Below are 25,226 nucleotides of genomic sequence, written 5' to 3'. Positions count from 1 at the left end.
CACTGCACACAGACGGAGGGGGCACGCGCACATACACGCAGGCATGTGTGCAGGGTGAAGGCTACCCTGAGGACAGCACGCGCTTTGAGAGATACACAGGGGTGCCCGAACACCCACGCACATACACATGCATATGCGCGCTCACACACACTCATATAAAGGCACATGTTGTGGAGTCAGTGGCATACCAACACAGACTGGGCTGAACGATTAGCTGTGGACCACAGAGACTGAGACAGGGAATAAACCCACTCACTGTATGCGGGTATGACAGCAAGGTCTTTGCAGGATTCAACTCTCCCTTCTTGATTCTTCTCTTCTTATTCATTCTAATTTGCATTTTTCCTCCTTTGACAACATATCCCTTTTATCTTTTTGTTTTTGGATTGCTATTGCTACTGTCAACAGAAGAATATTTTAATTTCCCTATTGAAGGATTACAGCAGCAGCTCAAGTGCTTCTTCGTTTTGGTCCCCCTCCCCCCCAAAACACCCTGCCAGTATTCGGGGAGGTTAGAGCTGAGAAGGGCGGCGGACAAAGAGGGGTGAGTGTGCCTGAATTGCCTCCTCCTATACTCTCCACACACATAAGTATGCATAAGTAGACATACATCAATCATTATGCCACCATCTGAGAATGTTTGAGGTTAGATTTAGCTCCTGTTGCAGTCTTCATTTCAGTCCTCACAGGTTTAAGGGACTGTATAGCTTGTGTTTCGTATGTGATGGCTGTGGTATTAGCATATTTGCAATACAGGGGAGAGAGATGCTTGTGAATGCTCGCCACGGTCCATGAGATCAGCGTAGCTCAGGAAATCGGATGTGATCTGTTAGAGCCAGACACAAACATTAACACATCCACACAGAACATGTGTGTGTGCATGTGTGCGTTTGTGTGTCAGCCTCTGTGTGTGTGTGTTTGTGTGTGTCTGTGTGTGTGCATGTGTGTGCGTGTGAAAGAGAGGGAGAAAGAGTGGGAGAAAGAGTGAGAGCATGTGAGAGAGACAGGGAGTGTGTGTGTGTGTGTGTGTGTGAGAGAGAGAGCATGGTCGATCCAGTGGGAATGCTGTTAACTGTGGCTGAGCATGTGAGAGTAATGGCGTATGTCTTGGTGCTCAGGCTGGAAGCTCCCCCCATCCCCACGCACACCCACACCCATGCACATGCAACCCCCCCAACATAAAAAAATATATCCTCTCAGACTGATTTGAGGTACTGTTTTTTATTTTTACTACATTACTATGCATTGAAAACTTTAATAATGTTATATAGTTACTTTTCAATATACATTTGTATTTGAGTATGTCTGTGGCATTCCTGTGTGTCTGCTGTGTCAGTTTGAGTGTGTATGTGTGTCTTCTCTTGGAGGCTTCTCTCAATAATTGATGCCAGAGGCCATAGTGCTTTTGTTACTAGAATCTCTTTGTTCTGTTCCAGCCTCTATTAACTATCTGTCTGGCCTGTATGTTTGTTTGTGTGGTTGGATGTGTGTGTGTGTGTGTGTGTGTGTGTGTGTGTGTGTGTGTGTGTGTGTGTGTGTGTGTTAGTAAATAAAAACAAATATACAACAATAGGTAGGAACTGATGGTGCTTTGAGGTGTTAGTGTCACACCAGATAACATATGCACTTCTATGTGCCTTCCAGAATTATTGCCACCTTTGGTAAACACCAAAATAGGCTACAAAAAATGTATTTGTTCTTTATCAGCTTGATTTTAAACTGAAAATATGAGGGAAATCTAAGCTTTTAGTGAGTTTAAGTTATTTAGAGAAAAAAACATTTTTTTTGCACTTTTTATACCTCAAAAACATGGATTTAGTATTGTGTGCAGGCTATCTTTGCCTAGATAATAGCACTCAGTCTCTGGGTAATAATACGGGGTAAAGTGGGAAAACTCATAAAAGGATCTGAGACAGCTCTCCCTAAAATGCTCTTCAGATCTTTCAAAAACAATGTTCCTTTCTTTGAAGTCTCTTCTTCAGCTCATCCCACAGGTGTTCAGTGGGCAAAGATAGAACTGGGACCTTTTCTGTGGAAGCTGATTCTTTAATAAATTAAGGAAAGAATGTGGATTGAACCCAGGTGGTAGAGGTCAGATTCTAATATAAAATCTAGCATATGATAGAAAAAAATAGGTCCTCATCAACACATTTTGCACCACCATATTTCACAATTATCTTTTATTATACATAATACAGCATAGAAGACCACTTAATAGTTCAAATAAAAAGGTAAAATATGAATTAGAATATAAGCCAATTAGATCTGGCTCATTATAATTTTTGGGTATCGATAATTGTGACATGGTTTTTAAAGTTTTAAATCTACGCATTTTATATTATAAAAAAAATTACTTCACTGGAACTTACATTGACATATTATATAACATATTTTTATAAGCATCTATGAAATGCACTCTTTTTAAATGCAAATCCTGACCTTGCTATCAAAGCCACAACACCTCTTAAGACATACACCCATCCCCATCACACATCCACACTCATCACGTGCTTGTCAGTGCCTTACAGACATTTGAGCCACTTGGATCACCGTTCAGCCTTTTAGACCATTGACATATGAGCTCCCAACTAGGAGATCCTAAAAACCAGAATGTGTGCATGGATGTGGGTGCACATGCATGCTTTAGAGAAAAGAAATATGTGGGTCTGTGAAACAGGCACCTGAATCACATAACTCATCTACTCACCCACATATATTTTATTCCAAACTTTCATCTCTGCCAAACACTATTCCAATGCCAAACACTATTCCGTTACATCTAAAGTGAAAACATTTACAGCGTTTGGTAGATGATCTAGGCCAGCTTACATATATCAGTGTGACAGTACATGCACTTCTTAGAAATAGAATGCATAAACTTAGTGGTAGTAGCATGATGCTCTGTCTGTTCCCCCAGTTGAGCTACAGGAGTTAAGGCCCACAGTGAGGGGAATACTTAACTCATGTTCTCAACAAAACTACCAGCCAACTAACGATGTTGAACCACCACTTCCTAACTGTTCCTAAACCTCCAGTTCCCTGTTAAGCAAATGAATATTTATTAATTTTTTTCTTTTTTGTTTGGGGGGGTACTAAGTTATAAAAATGTAATAACAGCAGCTGTCATAATATGTGTGGCTTTGAATACCTTGGCATTGATGCCTTTCATGCTATTCATAATTGGCAACATCATCACTTATGTTTTATTTTACAACAAAACAAGTGACTGTCAACATTTTGTTTTTCTAAAAATGAACACTACATTTTTTGTGATTTCTCTGTTCTAAAACACCCCATCCAACTCATCAGGTAATCATCAACACTTTCGGTAGCCTCACTGAGCAGACAACACAGCACAAATGTGCAATAAGATCACCAAGATGGACATTGAGAGTCTGTGAACTAGTATCAGGCCAAAATATACAACAATGCCCTTTGCCAACAATGCCACTTGGATTTTTCTGTCAATTTCTCTTCTTCAGACTCTCACTGCTTAGTGACTGTGTGCACTGTGCCAGTGAGGGTTGGCACACACTGGCGCACACTGATGCCCAGCCAGGTCTGAGCCAGGCACACACAGGCGCAGACCAGACACAGCCGTAGAGAGGTGGACGTGCAGCCATGGGACTCTCCACTAGGCCTGTGGTGAGGCCCACCACGAGGACCATGCAGAGCAGCCCAGGTAAACTGATGACACTTCCATTAACCTGTAATGTTTCTCCAGAGTGACACACAATGCATTAGATGAGGTTCTCATAGCAAAGGATGAGCATATAATGTATGCTTCCTTGTATTAATGTTATGTTATATTAATATCCCATTCGTTTGATATTACGTATCTATTATTTTGGTCCACATATTTCCATATGACTTAAAACCTCTGTGTTGGTCGTCCATATTGGTACCGACGTATTATATATCAGTGGGTCTCAGATCCAGTACTGGAGACCCACTGCTGTGCACACAGTTTAAAATTTTCCATGTCCTCCCACACCTGATCCAACTCATGGAGGACTTGATAATTAGTTGATGAGCTGGATCAGGTGTGTAGGGGCAGGCAAAACTTGAAACTGTATAAGGCATATGATCTTTAGGACTGGAATTGAGAACCCCTGGTGTATATATCATATTGATATCATTATTTATTTGTTGCCTTTTGTGTGTTTAGGACATTCATCATGAATCTAATAATAGAGTATGGAAATTATGGGATTTTCACTTCACAAAAAAATTAGCTTTCACATACAATCATTCTGCTGTTTACACTCACACACATACACTCACACAGAGCTGAAATGTGTGCTTATGGTTTACAAAATAGTGTTTGTCAATGGATGTTTGTAAACTGAATCCACAATTAGGGTCTCAGGGGTCTGTATGTGTATTTGCATTTGTGTCTGTGTGTTAAAAGCAGAAATGGCAACAATATCTACTGCAACAGCTACTGTTTAAGACACTGAAGTATACAGTAGTAAGGGCAAAACAGAGAAACAAGCCCAAAAGCATCTTCAGCCTTAATAATTCAAGATGTTGTCTTTATCTTTATCAAGACACACACACACACGCACACACACACACACACACACACACACACACACACACACACACACACACACACTCTCTCTCTCACACACACACACACACACACACACACACACACACACACACACACACACACACACACACACACACACACACTCATAGGGGAACAAAAATTACCAGCTGACATAGAGACAGATATAGAGACTGATGGAGCAGGGCAGCCTGTGTTAATATGTGTCTGATTAAAAAGCTGAAGAGGACCAGGCAAAGAGTATATTCTGTGGTATAGCTTCATTGCTCAACAACACAAATTCAGAGTACCAAGACTACACTTAAAGAAATAGTACAAAATTCTCAAATAATGAGTAACAATGAACGCTAGTTAGCCTTATGATGTAATTAGCAAAATACCTACTAGATAAAAGTTTATATTTGTTTTTATTAGTATGTTGTAGTTTGAGTTATTTTTGGTATGTAAATATACTAATAAACATTAGAATTCAGCTTAACAGCCAGCTATTGTGACGAACGGGGTGGAGCGAAGGACGAGACACCGGATCCTTGCTACAGACATCACTTTTATTCGTCCACACAGAGATTGCGCAATAGCGAACGTTTAACACAGAAACATGTAGACTCTAGACAACGACGAGCACAGGACACTGCGTGAGCGCACATTAAATAGACAAACCACATTAGCCCCACGTGATTACGAGACGATTCACTGGTGATACACATTATTCACACGACATAGCCATCACCACGGAGTTCCACTGATGCAGACAAAGCACGTGGACTACGTATACACACGCCCAAAGGGGAGGGGCCGGGGTCCTCAACGTGACAGCTATCTGCCGGGTATATTGGTTGAGACCTTGTATTGATGTGGCAGTAATGGTAGATGTAGATGTATTAGGGAAAACTACAAATCAAAGAATGAGAATTTAGAAAAACAGAATTCATTTTGCTCTAAAGGTGTTGACTGGCCTAAAGTGAAAGTTTGTTAATTAAAAAAATGACAAAGTTCGACAACAAACAAAAAAATTACGTGCTGAATAGAGGATAAATTCTGTTGCATGTATGTATGAAAGGTGCTTTAAAAATAAAAATTATTGAACATTATTATTATAAATGTGTATGCTGTTCGCTATTTAGATATGAACATCTACACTTGTGATCATCATAAAGACTGTACAGTGCACTAGCCTTATGAAGAGCACGTATTGTTTGCAGTGCTATAGTATAGTTAATTCCCTCTGTATTGGCACAGTGAAGAGAAAAGGAACATATATTCTTCCATTTTTCATCAGTAAAGCCGTTTTTGATGGGTATTCTTATCCCTCTTTAAAATGCTTTCAATTAACTCTATATCTCACTCACACATATACACATTCTCATCTTTTAATACCTCATGTGGCTCTGAAAATAATATTAGGGCCATTGGAGTAGAACAGACTTGCTTAATGTCATCCTGATGTGTACTGATGATGTTTTTATCAACACTTAGACCACATTAGACTGGTCAAAGCCATTTGGCTTCACAAAGAAGATTGAGTTTCATCTGGCTTGTACATGTGTCTTAATGTGATTTGTTGGTGCAACAACAAAACAGATTTTATATTATTACAGAGAGTGACAAAGTGAGAAAATGAGGAACAGAAGGAATACATACAGGGAAATGCAGGATGGGAATATAGAGAAAGAAAAACGGCAGCTACAGTAAAATTTATAACTACATAATTACAAATATAAATTAGAGCTGGGACAGTACCCTTTTGTCTGCTTTTTAGGGACCATGCACATACCCGCATGCACACACACATGTGGACACACAGACACCATTTCAAGTAGGGTAAACATTGAGCCCAGAGGCATGGAGCAGCCTCAGTCATTCATAATTGTTATTCATGAAAGATGTTACCAGGCAATGCGAACACAATGTGTTCTCTATAAGAAGTGGGTCAGCAGAGACTAGGCACTCTTGTGAACTTGCAGGGAAGAGTGTGTCCCCCTCGAAAGCTGACATCATAGAGAAGGTGTGTCCCTAGACAAAACTAGTAGGCGGCTTTAAGTATATGAGGAAAGTGGAGGGTATTACAGCAAGCTGAAGGTATTACAACACAAAACTGGTGGGAGAATCAGTTTTGCATGATCACTTGGAATGATCTATTCATATACACTACTTGTGAATAGCTTCTGCTGGAGTTTTTGATGCATGTGTCCAGGATTATTCATGTTACATCTCTAGCTAGAAGCATACAGTTATGGTCAAAATTAACTTTCAGACACACAACTGATAGCAGAAGGCTGGTGCACATCACTTGAAGTTATCTTCAGGTGGTATGTGTTCAAAATAGCCTACTACAGTGTGTCCCCGCTTAACGACAGATCTGGTTAACGACAGACTGGAGTTACGACTGACTTTTAAAAAAATTTTGTGTGGTGCACGGAGGAGCAGTGGCAGCACAGTGGAGTGTTGTGTACGATAAGCTGAGGCAGTGCAGCCTCCACTGCAGCCCATCTCGGCAACGCAATCGCTCTTTCTCACACTGTATGCACACATGAGAACATTGTTAGTTTTTTTCTATACTGTATTTACGATCAAAGCGTATCTAAATCTAGGGTCATGCTTAGACGAAAACTGCTTTACAACGGACTTTTCAGTCTCTAACCCCATCGTTAAGCAGGGACTCTCTGTACTCGTGTATTGGGCCACAAATCAGAATGCAGTATGCGACCAGAATGAATTTTTCCAGTACACAAAAGATTCCCGGATTACACAGTAGTTCCTTCAAATATTCCAGCATACGAATAGAGCTATCTTCCTGGTGTACATGCAATGCTGGGCCTTTCAATACCCAATCCTTAAAAAAAGGGCAGAGAAAGATTGTGAATATAAATTTATACTTTCATATAAATCTGCTATGAAGTAAATACATTTTGTACTGCTCATTGTTTTAAAATGGCGTTCTGAACCAGAAATTCTAATAATAATAATAATAATAAATCTGTTTTATATAGCGCTTTTCTTAGTACTCAAATTCGCCTTACAGTAATTTCACACAAAAATTCACGTACAAACATACACACAAAAAAAAGAAAAGAAAACAAAACAGAAAGATAGGGTAATGACTTAAGTGTTATATGCAGACTGGAAAAGGTGGGTCTTGAGGTTATGTTTGAAGGAGTGCAGAGAATCAGAGTTACGGATGGTCAGGGGTAGAGAGTTCCAGAGGGCGGGGGCAACAATGGCAAAAGCCCTGTCCCCAATGGACCTGTGTTTGGTGGAGGTAGTAGGAGTGAGGAGGTTGGCATCTGCAGAGCGGAGTTTGCGGGTGGGGGCGTGACGGTGCAGGAGATCTGATAGGTATGAAGGGGCAAGGTTGTTGAGGGCCTTGTAGGTAAAGAGGAGGATCTTGAAGTGTATGCGTTGTTTTATGGGAAGCCAGTGAAGTTGACGAAGGACAGGGGTGATGTGTTGTCTGGAGGGGGAGCTGGTGAGGAGTCGGGCAGCAGAGTTTTGAACATATTGTAGTTTTTGAAGAACAGAGGAGGGGAGACCATACAGAATGCTGTTACAGTAGTCGAGTCTGGAGGTGATAAAAGCATGAACTAATGTCTCTGCAGCAGTGGTGGGAAGAGTGGATCGCAGACGCGCTATGTTGCGTAGGTGGAAGAAGGATGTTTTGACTACATGGTTGACGTGAGATTTGAAAGAAAGTGTGGGGTCCATATAAATCCCAAGGTTTCTGACTAGGGGGGAAGGAGTGACAGAGTGGCCATCAATATCGAGAGTGAGATTCTGGCAGGGTGGGAGGCTGGATTTTGGACCGAAAATAATGATCTCTGTTTTATTACTGTTTAGTTTGAGAAAGTTATAGGTCATCTAGTTTTTGATGTCTGTGAGGCAGCAGGTGAGGGTGGAGAGAATGGCAGGAGAGATGGTTTTTGTGGTGATGTAGAGTTGAGTATCATCAGCATAGCAGTGAAATTTGAGGCCATGGCGACGTATGATGAGTCAGAGAGGAAGTATGTACAGAATGAAGAGGATGGGACCCAGAACTGAACCTTGAGGGACACCGTGTATGACAGGGATGGTGTGGGATTTGTGTTGGTTGATGGTGATGTATTGGAATCTGTCAGACAGGTAGGATTTGAACCAGGCGAGGGCGGTGTTGGTGATGCCAATCGATTCGAGTCGATTCAGAAGGATAGAGTGTTTTACTGTGTCAAAAGCAGCACTGAGGTCAAGGAGGAGGAGGATGGTGAGAGAGCCAGAGTCAGAGGAAAGCAGGAGGTAATTTATAACTTTCAGTAGGGCCGTTTCGGTGCTATGGTGAGTGCGGAAACTGGACTGGAATGTTTCGTACAGGTTATTTGAGAGAAGGTGGATCTTGAGTTGGTTTGCAACGGCTCTTTCCAGTAGTTTTGACAGAAAGGTGAGGTTTGAGATGGGTCTTTAATTATTGAGGTCCTCCGGGTCAATGCCGGGTATTTTAAGAAGAGGAGTGATGGCTGCAAGTTTGAGAGGTGAAGGTACTGTGCCAGAGGTGAGGGAGGAGTTTATGATATCTGTGATGAATGGAGCAAGGGGAGTGAAGCAGTCTTTGACGAGTTGAGATGGCATAGGGTCCAGGGGAGAAGTAGAAGATTTCATAGTGGAGAGTATTTTGGATAGGTCAGCAGAGGTTATGGGTGAAAAAGTAGATAGCTGAGTGTCAGGTGGAGAAAAAGAAAATGTGGGTTCCGGTTGTAGGGTAGTGGAGGATGCAAGCAGGTGGTGGATGGTTTCTGTTTTCGAATTGAAAAATGCCAAGAGCAAGTCACATTTCTCAGGGGTGAATGATGATGGAGTGTTGTCGTGGGGTTTTAGGAGTTTATTTATGGTAGAAAACAGGGAACGTGGATTTGAGGAATCTGAGTGAATAATGGCAGAATAATAATTTGAGCGGGCTTTATTTAGGGCTAATTTGTAATGTTGCATGTGATCTTTGTAAGCGAGGGTGTGGACTGTGAGACCAGTTTTCTTGCATAATCGTTCTAGCTGTCGGAGATGTTTCTTGAGTTTATGGAGTGCCAGGTTGAACCAGGGTGCTGAATGGGAAAAGGTGACTGTTTTTGTTTTCAAAGGGGCCAGTGTGTTGAGGGATGTAGACAGAATATTGTTGTAAGTGTTTACGAGGTCAGTGGGGGTTGGGTTTTCAGGGAGAGTGGAGCAGGAAAGACTGTTAGATATGCAAGTGGAAAGAGTCACTGGGCAGATGGATTTAAGGTTGCGAAAAGTGATTTTGCGGTTTTGTTTTGGGTCAGGGGTGGGGATGTCAATGTCAAATATAATGGCTAAGTGGTCAGATATGGTGAGGTCAACGCTGGACATGTTATGGATGTGAAGGCCAGTGGAGCAGACCAGATCCAAGATGTGTCCACGATTGTGGGTTGGGAAATTTGTGTGTTGGGTGAAGCTGGAGCAGGTTAGGAAATCCAGAAAGTCCATTGCATGTTTACAGTCTGGGGAGTCAATGTGCAGGTTGAAGTCACCAAGAAGCAAGATAGATGATGAAATAGAGAAAAGTGCAGTGGTGAAATCCGAAAGGTCAGATAAAAAGGATGGGTTGGGTTTGGGGGGTCGGTAAATAATAGCAGTGATAAGAGGTTTAGGTCCAGGGAGTTTAAAAACCAGATGTTCAAATGATGGGGCTGAGGGGAGGGACAGTGCACGGGGTTTTAGGTTTTGATTAAAAATGGCAGCAATGCCACCCCCCCCTGCCCTCGATACGTGGGTTGTCTAAATAGGAGTATCCTGCTCGGGTGGTTTGATTTAGTGAAAAATAGTCCAGTGGTTTTTGCCATGTTTCGTTTAGGCAGAGCAGGTCGAGTTTGTTGTCAGTAATAAATTCATTTAGGATGAGGCTTTTATTGTTGAGGGATCGTGTGTTGAAAAGGGCGATTTTCAGGTGCTTTTGTTTAAAAGCGGTTGAGGGAGTGGTTTGGATAGTCAGGAGGTTGAAAAAGTTCACAGAGGACGTGTTCTGATGACGCGTGTTGTTGTGATGACGCAGGGAGGAAGCACTTGAGCCGGCGTGTGAGCCGCGGTCGGTCCACAGTGCTGGAATGGAGTTTACGCCACTTGTCGTGTAGATGAACCCCCGCCGAGATCCACGATGCACATAGGGGGGTCGGCGTAAAAGTGCAAAGTGCCGCAGACTGTCCAGCAGCTCGGCGGGTGGAGGCAGCGTGGGAATGAGCCGGTGAAGTTCGGTTGGTGTGTAACGGAAAACCATCCAGGCGAGTAATCCAGGTAGGTGGTAGATTTATTTGCGAAGGCAGATAGCAGTTCGTCAGGTAAAAAAGGAACAGGTTGGAGCAGCGAGAAACGGCAGCCAGCAGCGCCAGCGTCCTCACGCTACTCATAGGTTTTGCATGTTTGGAGGGTTTGGTGTGTTTGGTACCTGGTTTGGCGTGGCTCTTTGGGGCGGCGGTTGAAGTGAGGGGCCATCTGGATGTTTTCCGGCGAGTAATCCAGGTAGATGGTAGATTTATTTGCGAAGGTAAATAGCAGTTCATCAGGTAACAAAAAGGAACAGGTTGGAGCAGCGAGAAGCGGCAGCCAGTAGCGCCAGCGTCCTCACGCCACTCCCACAAACAAGTGGTAATTACACTTGTTTGTCTGTGTCTCTCTAGAACACAGACTCTCTCTAGAAATTCTACCAAACATTGAAATAAAAGATGATGCTCCCAAGGAACTTTTGCCAAAGAAAGGAGCCGTGTCTGTTGTCAGGAAGTACATAGGGTTTCAGAGGTTGGACGTGGACAAAACAGGCACTTACTGCAAATGCTGTTGAGCTAAAGATGTCGCGGCTAGTGGTAACACGAGCAATCTGCTGCACCACACATAAAGCTAGCTTATACTTGACACATAGCGACTGGCGCGAGTGTCCATGTGCTCTTTGGTTGTATACTAGATACTATACTGCATACTACAAGGACGAGTATGCAGTATCCAGGATATACAGTATGTAGTAGGCTATTTTGAACACTATTCTAATATAGTGGTTTTCAACCTGTGGGCTGTGGATCCCCAGTGGGCCACAGTGGAACTTGCAGTGTACCCATTAATCAAAGGTTTTTCTTTTTTAACCAAAGGCTACTAATTTCACTCACGCTGGTTTTAAGCATGGCATTACAACATTTGTGTTTATGTGTATAATTAGCCTAGTATTTTCTTTTGAAGTAATTACATCGCATATACCACATTGTCAACAAAAATCAAATGTACTACTTTGAATTATTTAGCATTAGCTGATATGTTCCCTGATTATTTAGCTGATATACTGATATTTAATTAAATCTCTCCATTCCTCATTGTGCAGTTAATAGCATGTCAGACTTTCACAATTAATGTATTCTTTGCAAAGAAATGGCTACAAGATGGCCTATTAAGCTTGTTTTAACTTAACCAATAAAATTGCTTGATGAATCGGTAGCACATATAAGTAACTTGGATTAAGTTTAGCAATTGTGCTTGTGTGATGAACATGGCAGCTCTTCAAAGAGTACTGGCTTTAAATAGAAGACATAATAAAGACGACAACGTAATCCACAAAGCCATATAGTTCACCTGAATGAAGAATTTTACCCTTTGCACCAAGGATGCAGTTACTGAAAGCCCTCCAATTTTATGCCGCAGGTGGGTTTCTGCAGACTTTTGGTGATGCCCACGGACTAAGCAAACCTGACGTATCTAAATGTGTGCATGCTGTTACTAAAGCATTGCTTCGACATTCAGCAATATATATAAATTTTCCAAGAACTAGGGATGCATTTCATGAAACAAAAATTGGGTTTCCTTCAATTGTAAACATTCCTGGAGTTGTTGGTGCAGTGGAAGGCACTCTGATCCCCATACACACTCCCAGCCTCTTGAGCCCAATCTATGTCTACATACTACCACTACCACTGACAGTGGGTATCCACTCTGAGGCTATATACTCCTGTATCAAATTCCCTGGTATCCCTTTAGTAGCTGTGGGGCCCAGTATCCCCACAACAGTAAGGGCACTTGTGGACATTTGACCTCCACAAATCTTAGCCCTCTCCTTTCTGAGTTCTGCCCCCTTATTTTGGCGACATGCCATGCTTGATCTCTTAATTCCACTACATGCACTGATATTCTTGGCAATATTGTCCCATTTATGTTTTGTTTTTTTTTCTGAATTTGAGGAACTTCCTCAAGCTTTTGAAAACAGTATACTTTTGCTTTTGGCTCAGTTCACTCAACAGAAAGTTTTATTTTCTCTGCTTGTTTGCCATGGTTTTGAATAACAGGTTAATTGTGTGCCTTATTTTTAGCCTTGTTAAAAGCCTATGATCGGTCAGAATTGCCTACTTGGCGTCGTAATAATGAAAAAATGTATGTAAATCGGTGGTTCGGTTTTTCGACTAGAGGAGTTTTTCCAGTGCAGATGCAGAACTCGAACTCGTTCGTAAATTGGGAGACTAGGAAGGCTTTAGGGAAACACTCGTAAATTTGGCATTCTTAAAGTTACGTCGTTCTTAAAGTTGTTCGTTAATTTCTAAGATCGTTATCCGGAAACGCACACCTGTTGTCTTGTATGAGTTTTACCCATCATGAATAAGTAATTAAAAACAGGATCTTTCATGAAGAAAGACCATCTACGAGTGAAGTGTTCACCATATCTCTAACCAAGAAACCTGAGAAAATCAAGCATAAACTAAAACTGAAGGAATACAGCAGCAAAGAATTTCCTGAGCATTGAGCGTTTGTCATAATGTGCTCATTTTGAGCAAAAAAAAACTGTGAAAAAGGTGTTTTTTTTTCATTCTCAGGTTTTTTCATACTTGATTTGACAGTTGTCTCTCACGACAAGTGCATTTCCTTCAGTTCCTTTTGTGAATTTTGACATGTGGGTGGCTTTGACAACATGGGGGCAAGCTCAATGAAGGGCTTTTTTCAAAATAAGCTACTATCTACTACTCGCATTTTGATTGGGCCCCAAATCAGTATGTAGTATGCAGAATGTGACCAAAATGAATTTTTCTAGTAAAACATCCCCGGGTGACGTACTATTTCTGCGAAATATTTGAGTACCTATTTCGCTGCATCCCATCATGCAACTTGGACACATTTGACATCCAATACATAAAAAAAATTAAATATGGCGGATGCCAATGCAGCGAGATACTTTCATATACATATGCTAGAACTCAACTACTCACTTGTATTGTTCACTGTTTAAATTGAGAAAATCCACTAACCGACAGCTAGCTAATCTGTGAACCATTATTTAGCTAGAGTTATCTTCACAGCCTCTAACTATATAGCCCGTTATCTAAATTTCCTACCTGAGGCTATTGATAGGATAATTATCAGTATTAGCATATTTAATTGTAAACAAACTCATTGTGTCAAACTCATTTTGGTCTGGGGGCCGCATACAACTTAATTGGATCTCAAGAGGGCCAGACCAGTAAACCCATTCCAAAATTACATGGAACCAGGGCTGAACTGGTAATCTGGCGTACCAGGGGTTTGCCCGGTGGGCCGACAGTCCTCCTCCCTTTTTTCCTTAGAGACTGGCCCACAATTTAGAGGGGGCAGCCCATTGGCCCATCTTCAATATAGACAGTGGACTGAACCAATCAGGATATAGGACGAAAGCAGCCCCACCCTTTCTCTGCGTGGTCCGCTGTAACTCCCACTATGTTCAGTGTTGAGTGCGTTGTTAAAGGAAAGGCAGCATGGAGCAACAGAAGGGGGTGAGAAGTTACGTGTGAAGAAATTGAAGAGTCTCAATGTAGATGCTACAAAATGTGTAAAAATCACAGACATGTTTGCTGCTGCAGCCTCTGCATCTTCTGTAGGTGAAGACAGCAGCAGCAGACAGGGAGAGCAGCAGCCAGAGATGCAGGCTTGTGAAAAAGAAACCGAGGGACAGACTGAGCGGGAAAGTGTAATACATAAGCAGGTAGTAACGTTAGGATAACACAGGGACTTTATTACATGAGAATGATGAGCAATGGCAATTGATTAGTATCAGTATTAATTAAGTAATTAATTTGCATACTTCCCAAAATCTGGCAGCCACGTGCCCTTATTCTGATAAAATAGCAAATGGTCAAGACTGAGAAGTGTTGGATGAGCTGCAAGTGTCCATTTCAGGTTATCATAGCATTTTTAGATATTTAGGTTAAAGGTGTGTTTAAAGGCTGCATAGTAGTTTGAATTTGTAGCCTCTATGCTCTATGCTAAGATTTTAAAATTTATAAATGATAAATAAAAGCTTTGCAATTTAAGCATGACTTTTAAGCATGTAAAAAAGATATGCCCACACTGAATAATATTCAGTAATATTCAGTGAATAATATTTCCACAGTATAAATGCATAGGTCTGGTAGTAATAATAAGGGGCAGTCATGGCCTGGTGGTAGGGAACTGGTCTTGTGACAGGAGGGCCATGGGTTCGATTCCTAGACCTAAGGCCATGACTGAGGTGCCCTTGAGCAAGGCACCTAACCCCAACTGCTCCCCGGGCGCCGGTCTAGGGCTGCCCACCGCTCTGGGCACGTGTGATACACACCCCCCTAGTAATCACTGTGTGTGTGTGCAAATTTCGATTGCGGTGTAAAAATCACAAGTGACAAAATACGGCTCATTTACATTTATAATAATAATAATAACAATAATAAGAAGAATGTATTATACAAACACTGTATTAAGCACTATAAAAGCATACCTCAGTGTAACGAATAGGCTAGCAAACGTATTCCAGAGGAAACAACCAAAGGAGGCTGTACTGTGTTTTCTTTCTATGACACATTTCCATTTGTAATAGTCATAACATAATAGTGGTTTTAATATTCAAAGGCTCTACAGCAGGGGTCGGCAACCTATGGCACGCGGGCCACCGTTGGCACACCGAGGCATAATCAGTGGCACGCGACACGCTGGACCAACATCAGCAAAAAATTAATAATACAAAATAGAGCACGATCCTCCAATCGAAATCGCTCCTCAACGCTCTGCTCGGCGGAGGCGCTTATACATGGCAATCGATCGCGATATAATACTTAATTTGTGTCCATTTACACCTCCCCTCCGCTAACAATTTACACTCGCCACATATATATATGATCTACAAATGATGCAATACGTGCAATAAAGGAAAAAAAAAACATTAAAGTGCCGTTCCAGAAAAATAAGTATTATATATATTATATATAAGTATTTTAAACTTTGATTTAAAAATGTCTAAAGTCATGGCTCTTCTAATGTTTTTATTCAGCTACTTTTGTGTAAGAGCGGCATATACTTCTGTTTAAAGAGCTTCTCCGTGCAGTTTCCGCCTTCCTTTGGCAGATCTGTTAAGATGATTGGCTGCAGTAAAAAATGATTGACAGCTAACTCTGGCTGATAATTGGCTTAATAAAAATTGATTGACAACAAAAGTGTAGTATCTGATTGGCTGCAGTCGAAAATGATTGACACATGCTCCGCCCTTTACCCACGTCCACCGGGGCTCCGGCCTGCAGCATTACCCTTCTCAATCCAGCCGGCATTAACTTACTAAATCCTGGTTTATAGTAAACGCTGCGCGAGGGTCCGCTCGGCGAAAACGACGTAATCGCAGTGGCTCCGCCCATGCGCGAGGGCCTCGCACGCTGTCAATACGAGAGGTCGTGCACCTCTCGAATTTTGTAACTTTGCGCGCCGCGTTTCAGTGCAATGAACAGTCATGTTTCATACACCTATACAAGGTGTAATTAAAGCACTTGTAGGTCACTTTCAAGGTCCATTTCAATATTTCCCAGCACGTTAAACTTAATAAAGTTAAATATTTTTACATATACTCAAAATGATTCGAAATAATTTGCTTTTTTATCACATTATTTAAATGGTGGTTTATTTTCAAAATGCCCAATCTTAACGTCATCACGTTCTTTCATGTTAACGTAATACAAGAGAACTGTTCAGTCAGACAGATATTTGTTGTGAAAAGAACTATTTACAATTTCAAGCATTTTCAAGTACTTTAGCCTAAATTCCAGCACTTTTCAAACCTGAAACACAAAGCAACATTAAAATTCGCTTTGTGCTTAACTCTATCTCAACTTTCATAGTGAAGGATTTGCGTCTATATTCAGTCATTGAGAACCAGGGCTTTCGTGCCCTGCTGCACAAATTGGAGCAAAGATACAGGGTCCCATCTAGGAGATTTTATTTTTCAATGTTTAGTCTGAAGTCTTGGAATCTTCATTTTTATATAAGGAATGCGTTTAAGTTATTAGCTATTCAAAATATGCTGAAGTGTACAAGCATTATTTTTTATTAGAGCTGGTTGCACAGAATTCTGAATGTGTGTATGAAAAGTTGTTTGTGATTTTGGTACATTTCTGAGTTTGTCTGAGGAGTTCTATTCCCAGGATATTGTTTTAAGTCAGCTGCTAGCACATACTTCTACTCTTGAGTGGACGCTGTGGTTTTGGTACCGCATATTTGTTTGTTGTTTGCACATAATGTTGGTTAAGAGTTGGCATTTGCCGAAATCTGTTAATTTACTGCAAAAATGCTGCTACAGGTGTATCTTTTCAGTTTGTATTTCTTTGTTCAGTTCTCTGGAATGTGTGGCCTTGTACTTGCCATATTGCTTTCATTTGATTAAATATAAAATAAAATGAGAGTTTTTAAATGGAAATAAAACTGAAGTTAATTCATCATGGATTGCTACTACCAAGATGCATCGATAATCGTTTTATAGTCTAATCGCAGACCTCTGAATCGTAATCGAATCGAATCACAGAGTACTTGGAGATTCCCACCCCTAGTAGATATATGCGGCTTATAGCCCGGTTTCAACTGAAGGTGAGGAACATGACACAGGGAATGTCCTTTCATTGGTCTATTAAGAAAGTAGGACATACCGCTTCTTCAGATATTTTCCTGAGCGTAAATCTGTAGTAAATGTATGTGAGTTTAAATCTTAAAATCATTAATATGTTGGCAGTTACAATTTTCTTGCAACTCAAGGCTTTATTTCACATTTATTTCACATATTTGTGGTCTCCAATATCAATGATGGTTAATTAGTTATAAATAATAATAATTGTTGTAAATAGCCTAATAATATTTGTCTATATGATACATTGCAGACTTCATGTCACAGTCTTATAATCACATCATGTTCCATCCCGTGTGATTAAGACAGGTTTCTTTCTTGGAGATAGGACAGCCTACCTGCTATCTCTTATTACTCCACATCTTGACCCTGCTTCAGTCTTGCCCATTGCAAGACTACAGAATGAAAAAAAAGAAAAGAAACATAGGCTGGGTTCCAGTGTGTGGATGAACTCTAAGTGGTCATCCCAGAGAAAGCATGATACTTTATTGTGATATTTAAATAAAATATTTAAGCTCCCAAGCAATTTGTAAAATGTTGACAAAAAACATATGACCCTGATTTCTTACACAGTAACATTTTTCACACATGCTGCCTTTCATGAACAACTTTGCACACATGTAGATCTTATGATGTAACATGATATAAGATACTTGGAATCATCATGTGGAATCCTGTGGAAATTATGTAGTGAAGCCCCACTACCTTTATAATCACACCCCCACATATATTAAGTAGGTACGAGTAAAAACTACTTAAAAACTATGCTTAAAAACTTACTTTACATTTTCATTGCTATTTAATCACCCTTGGATTACATATGCTGTATTAAAATAGAAAATCATCACAATTTACCCTGATTTAAAAAGCAGGAATCAGGCCGTGACATTAGTGACTGTCATTCTTTTGATAACATTGCTGTTACCCTTTATATGTCTGCATAAATATCATTAAGCTCTGCAGTTTTTTTTGTTTACGTCCACATAGAATGCTAATACCCTCTGTTCTACAATATGTTCATATAACATTCCATGTAAAATGGAATGTTATCTGCAGTTCATCTGCATAACCACGAGATAACTGTCATTGTATAATAATGTGCATTTAGAGAAATAACTATATATATAGTATTTGCTCATGTGAAAGGAGTAGATATTAGCTATAGATAATCTAAGATCTAAGATATTAGATCATACTAACAGATCTAAATATGATAATAATGTAGTTTTTATCACAAAGCACATGAAAAATTGTTGATGTGTTTGCTAAAATGTTACTGATCTTTAATGCTATGTGGCTAGCTAATAATATGCTGCGTGGCCTGATAGTGATGGCTTATGTTTGAATGTCCTAAGCAGCAAAAATCTATTTTTATTTTCAAAATGGGGAAAGCAGATCATGCAAGAACATGCCACCTTAATCTTAAACTAAATCGCTATCAGCCTCATCATGTTCTACACATATTCTACACATATCATCAATTTATGTAACATTTGGGAAAACAATTTCTCTTTGACAACCACTTACTTATCAATGTCATAAAGAGAGCACAACACTTCACAGCCAACGTGTTGTTTATGCATGACTTTGCTAAAACTCTAGCTAGCTAGGGAGACCTGTTGCACATGTTTCTTTCACCAGTGGCAGTCACTCAGTAATTCAGTCAGTCAGTCACTCAGTGAGCAGTGTTGGGAACGTTACTTTAAAAAAGTAATTAGTTATAGTTACTCACTACTTGTTCAAAAGTTAGTAACTGAATTACTCTATAATAAAAGTAACTAGTTACCAGGGAAAGTAACTATTTGCGTTACAGTAAAAAAAAAAAGTTATATGCCAATGAATAAGGATTTTTTTGAAAAAGCAGTTTTTACAGTCAGTTGAAATGAGTAGATCAGAAAGGTCTTTAACTTTTGATATTTATTGCACATCCATAGACCAGTGCAGGATAAAATCCTTTAAAATCCCAAATCTTTGTAAAAAATAAAAGCAAAAGTAAACAGTTACACTATATAAAGTGCATTTACATCTATCAAATTAAATTACATTCTCTCAACCTGAGACAACTGGTTTGTTCACAACAGAAGTAAACTTAACAATAAAACCTCTATTCTTAATTAAATAAATCAAATACCCAGTCTGGTAGACATTCAGGAACTTCAAGTATTTTCTTAAATAATGTTTATATATATTTATACCTTGAAAACGCTCATTTTTCCTCGGCTTGCTCCTGACTTGCCATTTCTGCCTTTTCTCCGTTTGTGTCGTGTCACTGGCGTGCTTCGGCACGCGTGTAAAAACACTGGCTCTGATTGGCTACCATAACGCTGCCTTAGCCAATCGCTTACTGACTTGTTAAGTTAAACAAGTGTTCCACCGAGAACTGTGACCTATTGAGATCTGTTACTCCTCACTAGCCTGGGCAGCGGTCCGCTCGGATTACTGTTAGTATATCAATATATAGTAACGCACCGCTTTTAATGACCAGTAACGTCAACGGCGTTGTAACGACAGGAAAAGTAATTAATTATATTATCCCGTTACTGACAAAATGACGCCGTTACCTAACGCCGTTATTTTTAACGGCGTTATTCGCAACACTGTAAGTGAGTCAGCAAAAATGCCTGTTCTAGGCTGAAGCCCTTCCCCCTAGCAAAAAATAAACAAAAAACAACAAAGAATATTAGTAGTCAGCCGTCTTCTGCTCACCAACAGTGATCAGTGTCTGTTACTGTGAGCATGGACGTAATTTTGATTTCAAAAGTGGGGGGGACATGAATTAGTCGCTATATAAATATTTGGTTTTAACCGTAAAAACTGGAGGGGACTTTTGAAAAAGTGGGGGGGACATATCCCCCCCCCCCCCCCCCCCCCCCCCCCCCCCCAAATTACGTCCGTGACTGTGAGTGATCTTTAAAAGTCTCAATTGATTTAAAAAGAAATGCTAAGAGGGAACAAGGGAGCAGTGGAAACTGCTATACTGGTATGGTATGAAAGGGATAAATGATTGACAAAGATAACCAGCACCCAGCAGGTCTCACCTTACACCAGGATCACAGGGCAAATTGGAGGGCAAGGCTCAGGTGTCAAAGGTGTCTGTACACTTTCACACCCACCTCCAAACATCCACCCTTCCACATGCCACACACCCACCCATGCAAACATCCATGTGCACACACAAAAACATAATGTATCAGACTACACTGCAGGGAATCAGGACCTGAAAAGACCACACAAGACCATCTATCCAATGGGTTAGTCTTTCCAATGTGACAGAGGCGGATCAACTGACAGATTAATTATAACTTGCCCTACCCTCAACCTACATCTTGGCACACACACACTTACAAGCTGCAACAAGTTCACTTGTCCTTCACTTCATAGCATCTCTCATACACCACAAGAATATTTTCATATAAAGAGCTATACCCACATGAGCATACAGAAACATAAAAACATTACAAAAACCAAGGCCAATGCACAGCACATTATAATGTCAGCACTTTCTCAATGCCTGAAAAATTTCTGCAGAACAATTACTGGAGAAGCCATGTTGCTTACGAATTACATCAGAACATCCAACAACCTCCACATGGACACACACACACACAGACACACACACAAAGATGCAGGCATGCACTAAACAGCCTTTAAACAGCCTTCTTACAATTTGTGACTCATGTCTTAGTGATAGCCTCTTCTGGCCCTGATCTGAGAACAGTTCTGCAGAATTAAAGCTCAGAGCCACTTTAGATTTAACATCCTGCAGTTCATTTTCACCCCAGGTTACAGGTTTGTGTGTGTGTGGGAGGTGGATAAGTGGAAAAGATTACATTGAGGAATATTTCAGAAAATCAGCTCAAACACATATTTTACAGTATTTACATCGAATTTGAGTGGGGGATAAGATTTATTTCAGTGCTGGTCCTTGATATTAAACAAGGTACACTTGAGCACATACACCATTTTAGCAGGCTCACTGTATCCATAGTGTATAATCAAATATGGGTTTTTGTGTTGTAGTTCCTACTTCATGGGAAGCAAAAAAGTTAATAAAATTAAAAAAGAAAGAATAAAAATATAAATTATGAAAGTAAGAAATGAGGCGATCATTAGTAGATGACTACTGGAAAGACCAACCATGTGATGTGAGTCTATATTTTCTCTCATTTTCCTCTATGAATATGCCCTTTAGTCTGGTTCTAACATGGTGCTGGGTGCTAGGGGAATGCTAGGCAGTTAAAGGTTGTCCCTCACTGAGCCACTGCAATGGCCTTGGATGACTTTGGTGTCCCTTGTAAATAATCTATGTCAGCTCTGGCTTCTAAATGTTCATTTCATGACTGCAGTTCAGAGCTTCACACTCCCACCCCCCCAACTATGGACTTTAACCTAGGTTATGCTCGTGTGTCTGACATACATAAAATAGTGAGAACAGCATGTATATGAGCATAATGAGTCAGATGTACCTTGTTCTCTGACCTACATTTAGTCGATCAAATTTGCACTTTGTGAAAGGATGTGTCTAATTTATACCATTAAAGTGGATACTGAGTAGAATATTTTACATTCTTCTCATGTTTGTCTTGTCTCGCCTCCTCAGCGCTGCTCTATGCGTTCTACCTGCTGGTTGTGCAGCTGCAGCCCTGCTCCTGCTGCCCAGCTGTGTGTGTGTGCAGCTCTGCTGAGGTGGACTGCAGTGGACGAGGCCTGGCCACACTCCCCATCCTGTCCTCACTGCCATCCACCACACGCTCTCTCCTCCTTCCCAACAATCACCTCTTGTTGCTGCCTGTGATGGCCTTCGCCAACCTCACTTCCCTTGAGAGGCTGGACCTGTCGAACAACTTCTTGGACAACCTGCCGGCTGGCCTGTTCACCGAGTTGGCTAACCTAACTGACCTCAGCTTGAGGAACAACAGCCTGACTGCTCTGGACCGCAACCTTCTGCAGGGCCTTGTGGGCCTGCAGCGGCTGGATATCTCCCTGAACGGCCTGGCCGTTGTGCCGGTCGGCCTGCTGGACAAGCCACAGGGTCTCATGTGGCTCTCCCTGGCTAGCAACAGGCTGCAGGCACTAGAGAGAGCAGCCTTTGAGCCACTGGTCAACCTGCAGCATCTGGAGCTTGGCTCCAACCCATGGGAATGTGACTGCAACCTACGCGACTTCAAGCACTGGATGGAGTGGCTAATCTACCGAGGTGAGTCAACAGGTGCATCAGAAAAATCTAATTGTAAGAATGTATAATGGGCCATGTGACTATAGGTGTTGTCCTGTGAAGTCTCCTGAAGTTCCTGAAGTTTCCTGTGAAATTGTTTTGCATTTTTCATCATCCCTGCATTTTAAGCCACTCTTTTATTGAGTATAAGTGTAAATACTGTTCATACTGATTCATTCTTTGTGAAAAACAGCAGCATACTTTAATAAGAACTCACTAAATCTAATCAAGAACTGACTGGTGAACTGGGCAGCAGTAGACAAGTGTTTTCTTTGAACATACACATACACCCAAACAGAAACACAAACACTTTCAGAGTTAACACTTTCAGTTAGACTTGAGATGATTCACAGAGATGAACTGCACACACACAATCCTTTCAGACAAGTTAAATATATAAGGCAGTTAGAGAAACTTTCTGATAGAAAAAAGAGATTATTATAATGTGAAAAGATAATGAGTCATCTGTTTGCAGAAAGCTTCAGACACTGAGGGCTCTACATGTATGCCATCTCATCAATTATGCACGTTTACTCTCTCACACACATACACAAAATGGGCTGCAGACTAGTGTGTCTGTTTTGGCTAGTTCATGATATTTTAGAGGGTTTGAAGCAGTAATTCAGATTAGTTTCTGAGGACCACTGTTATACTGTATAGTGCTGTAATCTGATCTTGCTCATTTTCTTTCTACCTCTCTCTTAGGAGGCTATGTTGATGCTGTGGAGTGCACCCTCCCCAAAGACCTCAGGGGGCGGGACATTCGGACCGTGCCAGTGGAGATGTTCAACTATTGCCTCCAACTAGAGGATGAAAACGGGGGCGGGGCTGGAGGGACGAGAAGTGGCTCCCCGCCATGTGCGAGGGCAACCACTCCTCCTTCTCCTGAAAGCACTGTGGTCCAGACCGAGGCCGAGTTGCCAGACTGCATGAAGCCACGCTACCGGCCGGTGAGCGTTCGGCGGGCCATTGGCACCGTGGTGGTAGCAGGTGTGGTGTGTGGGATCGTGTGCATCATGATGGTTGCGGCAGCAGCATACGGCTGCATCTATGCTTCCCTGATGGCCAAGTATCAGCGTGAGCTGAAAAAGAGACAGCCACTGATGGGGGATGCTGAGGCAGAAGTTGACCCCGAGGAAAAACAGATCTCGTCAGTTGCATAGAAAGCCAAGTAGGGGTCAGTGTTCAGATACACACCCCCCATTTAACCAATTTGTACACTCCGAGTCCCAACTACACACAGATGACAGCTTGTTTCTGTCCTATCTTTGTTTCTTTTCACTTTCCTAAAGACAAACTACAGGTATTTTTCACATTAACACTTGGACCTGCAGGATTCAGTCTGTTGTGATGTGCCTGCTCTTAATGCCTGTATTCTGACATTTGATTGACATTTGATTGACAGTTTCGCTGGGCTAGAGTCCCACTTAGCACTTTAAAACTCATCCCCTCCACATTGGCTCTTGTCTCGGGCAGAAGGATTTCATAGATGAAAAAAAAAAAAACAGTCAAGCATTGTTCCCTGCTGTAGTCCCTAGTTGCTAATGTTACCCTCTGCACTAGCAGCTAGTCCTACTGGAGATGCTGTTTCTCTGTCAGTGACATATCATGTTATGAATGTTTCCATCCTATTAAAGAAATAATATATATTATATACTATGTATGGTGAACCCACTTTTCCTGGTCTATCTGTGTATTCCTGCTTCCATACCTAGTCCTGAATTGTGTTTAACACACTGTTAGGTTCTGTGAGTTTGTTTTAAAAATATTAAACATTCATTAAAACATTGAACATTCATTAAAAATATTACTATGGTAATGCTACTGCTCTACCATTTTCATATACAAGAGATAACATTCATTTCTAGGGAACCCAACTGCTAGAGCCAATTTGGTTAAATAACATTTTGTGTGCGAGTCCAGTCATGTTGTCTATGTCAAAGGTGTGTTAACAACTTTAGAAGAACCTCAGGAACTGATAGAAGAAGCACACATGGAATTATGCTATCTGATTTGAGACCTTAGGCCTACAGGGTGGGTGTAGAGTGCAGCAAAGACTGGTTGCTGTTCCACTCTACAAAACACAACCAAGTAAGTGTTAAAATAGCAAACACTCTGTCCTGTTTATGACATTTTCCATACATTATATACGAGTGTGCGTGTTGTTTTGTTTGTTTCAATATAGAGTGAAATGTCTACTAACAGCCAGAACAGAGTGAAATAAAATGAGCCTGATATGTTGTTTGACAGATTAAGTCAAACAACATATATTTTCATTATGTTACATATTTGTATGCTTTTGAAAAATATGATGTAGTTTGAAATGTGAATAGGAAAGGATGGCTGTGTGCTGAGATTTGTACTCTCACACTAGATTATACCACTGTGTTTAGCCTAATCATATTATTTCTGACTTACACATTATAGCTCAAACCTTCAGCTATGAGTAAATATTAAAAGCTTATAATAAAATACAGTGTTACAGTTTTTACTGAGAAGACTGGGATTAGGACCTAGACACAGACTTTACAAAATAAATAATTACTCTCATGCAA

The 25,226-nt window shown here is 40.9% G+C and overlaps 1 protein-coding gene across 4 annotated transcripts; it reads left to right on the top strand.

The window, feature by feature from the left end:
* Positions 1-22: 22 nt before the first annotated feature.
* On the top strand, positions 23-25,226 carry lrtm2a (leucine rich repeat transmembrane protein 2a). Of its 4 annotated transcripts, none has more exons than XM_077006528.1 (5): positions 23-265; positions 436-544; positions 3,483-3,682; positions 22,057-22,653; positions 23,377-25,226. In XM_077006528.1, the coding sequence occupies exons 3-5, from the start codon at positions 3,622-3,624 to the stop codon at positions 23,832-23,834; spliced, it is 1,116 nt and encodes a 371-aa protein (XP_076862643.1). In that variant the 5' UTR covers positions 23-265; positions 436-544; positions 3,483-3,621; the 3' UTR covers positions 23,835-25,226. The 4 variants fall into 4 exon arrangements, with proteins under 4 accessions (XP_076862643.1, XP_076862644.1, XP_076862646.1 ...); XM_077006529.1 differs by having other exon boundaries at positions 409-544; XM_077006531.1 differs by having other exon boundaries at positions 23-278.

This window comes from Brachyhypopomus gauderio, chromosome 5 (assembly GCF_052324685.1).
Source record: "Brachyhypopomus gauderio isolate BG-103 chromosome 5, BGAUD_0.2, whole genome shotgun sequence".
Taxonomy (NCBI): Eukaryota; Metazoa; Chordata; class Actinopteri; order Gymnotiformes; family Hypopomidae; genus Brachyhypopomus; species Brachyhypopomus gauderio.
This window is presented reverse-complemented; position numbering and strand designations above follow the sequence as displayed.

Bases quoted from the DNA above. Each gene is read 5' to 3' on its own strand.
- lrtm2a (XM_077006528.1), top strand. From the start codon at position 3,622: ATGGGACTCTCCACTAGGCCTGTGGTGAGGCCCACCACGAGGACCATG. The intron at 3,683-22,056 runs GTAAACTGATGA...TCGCCTCCTCAG, and splicing joins GACCATGCAGAGCAGCCCAG to CGCTGCTCTATGCGTTCTAC. The intron at 22,654-23,376 runs GTGAGTCAACAG...CCTCTCTCTTAG, and splicing joins GGAGTGGCTAATCTACCGAG to GAGGCTATGTTGATGCTGTG.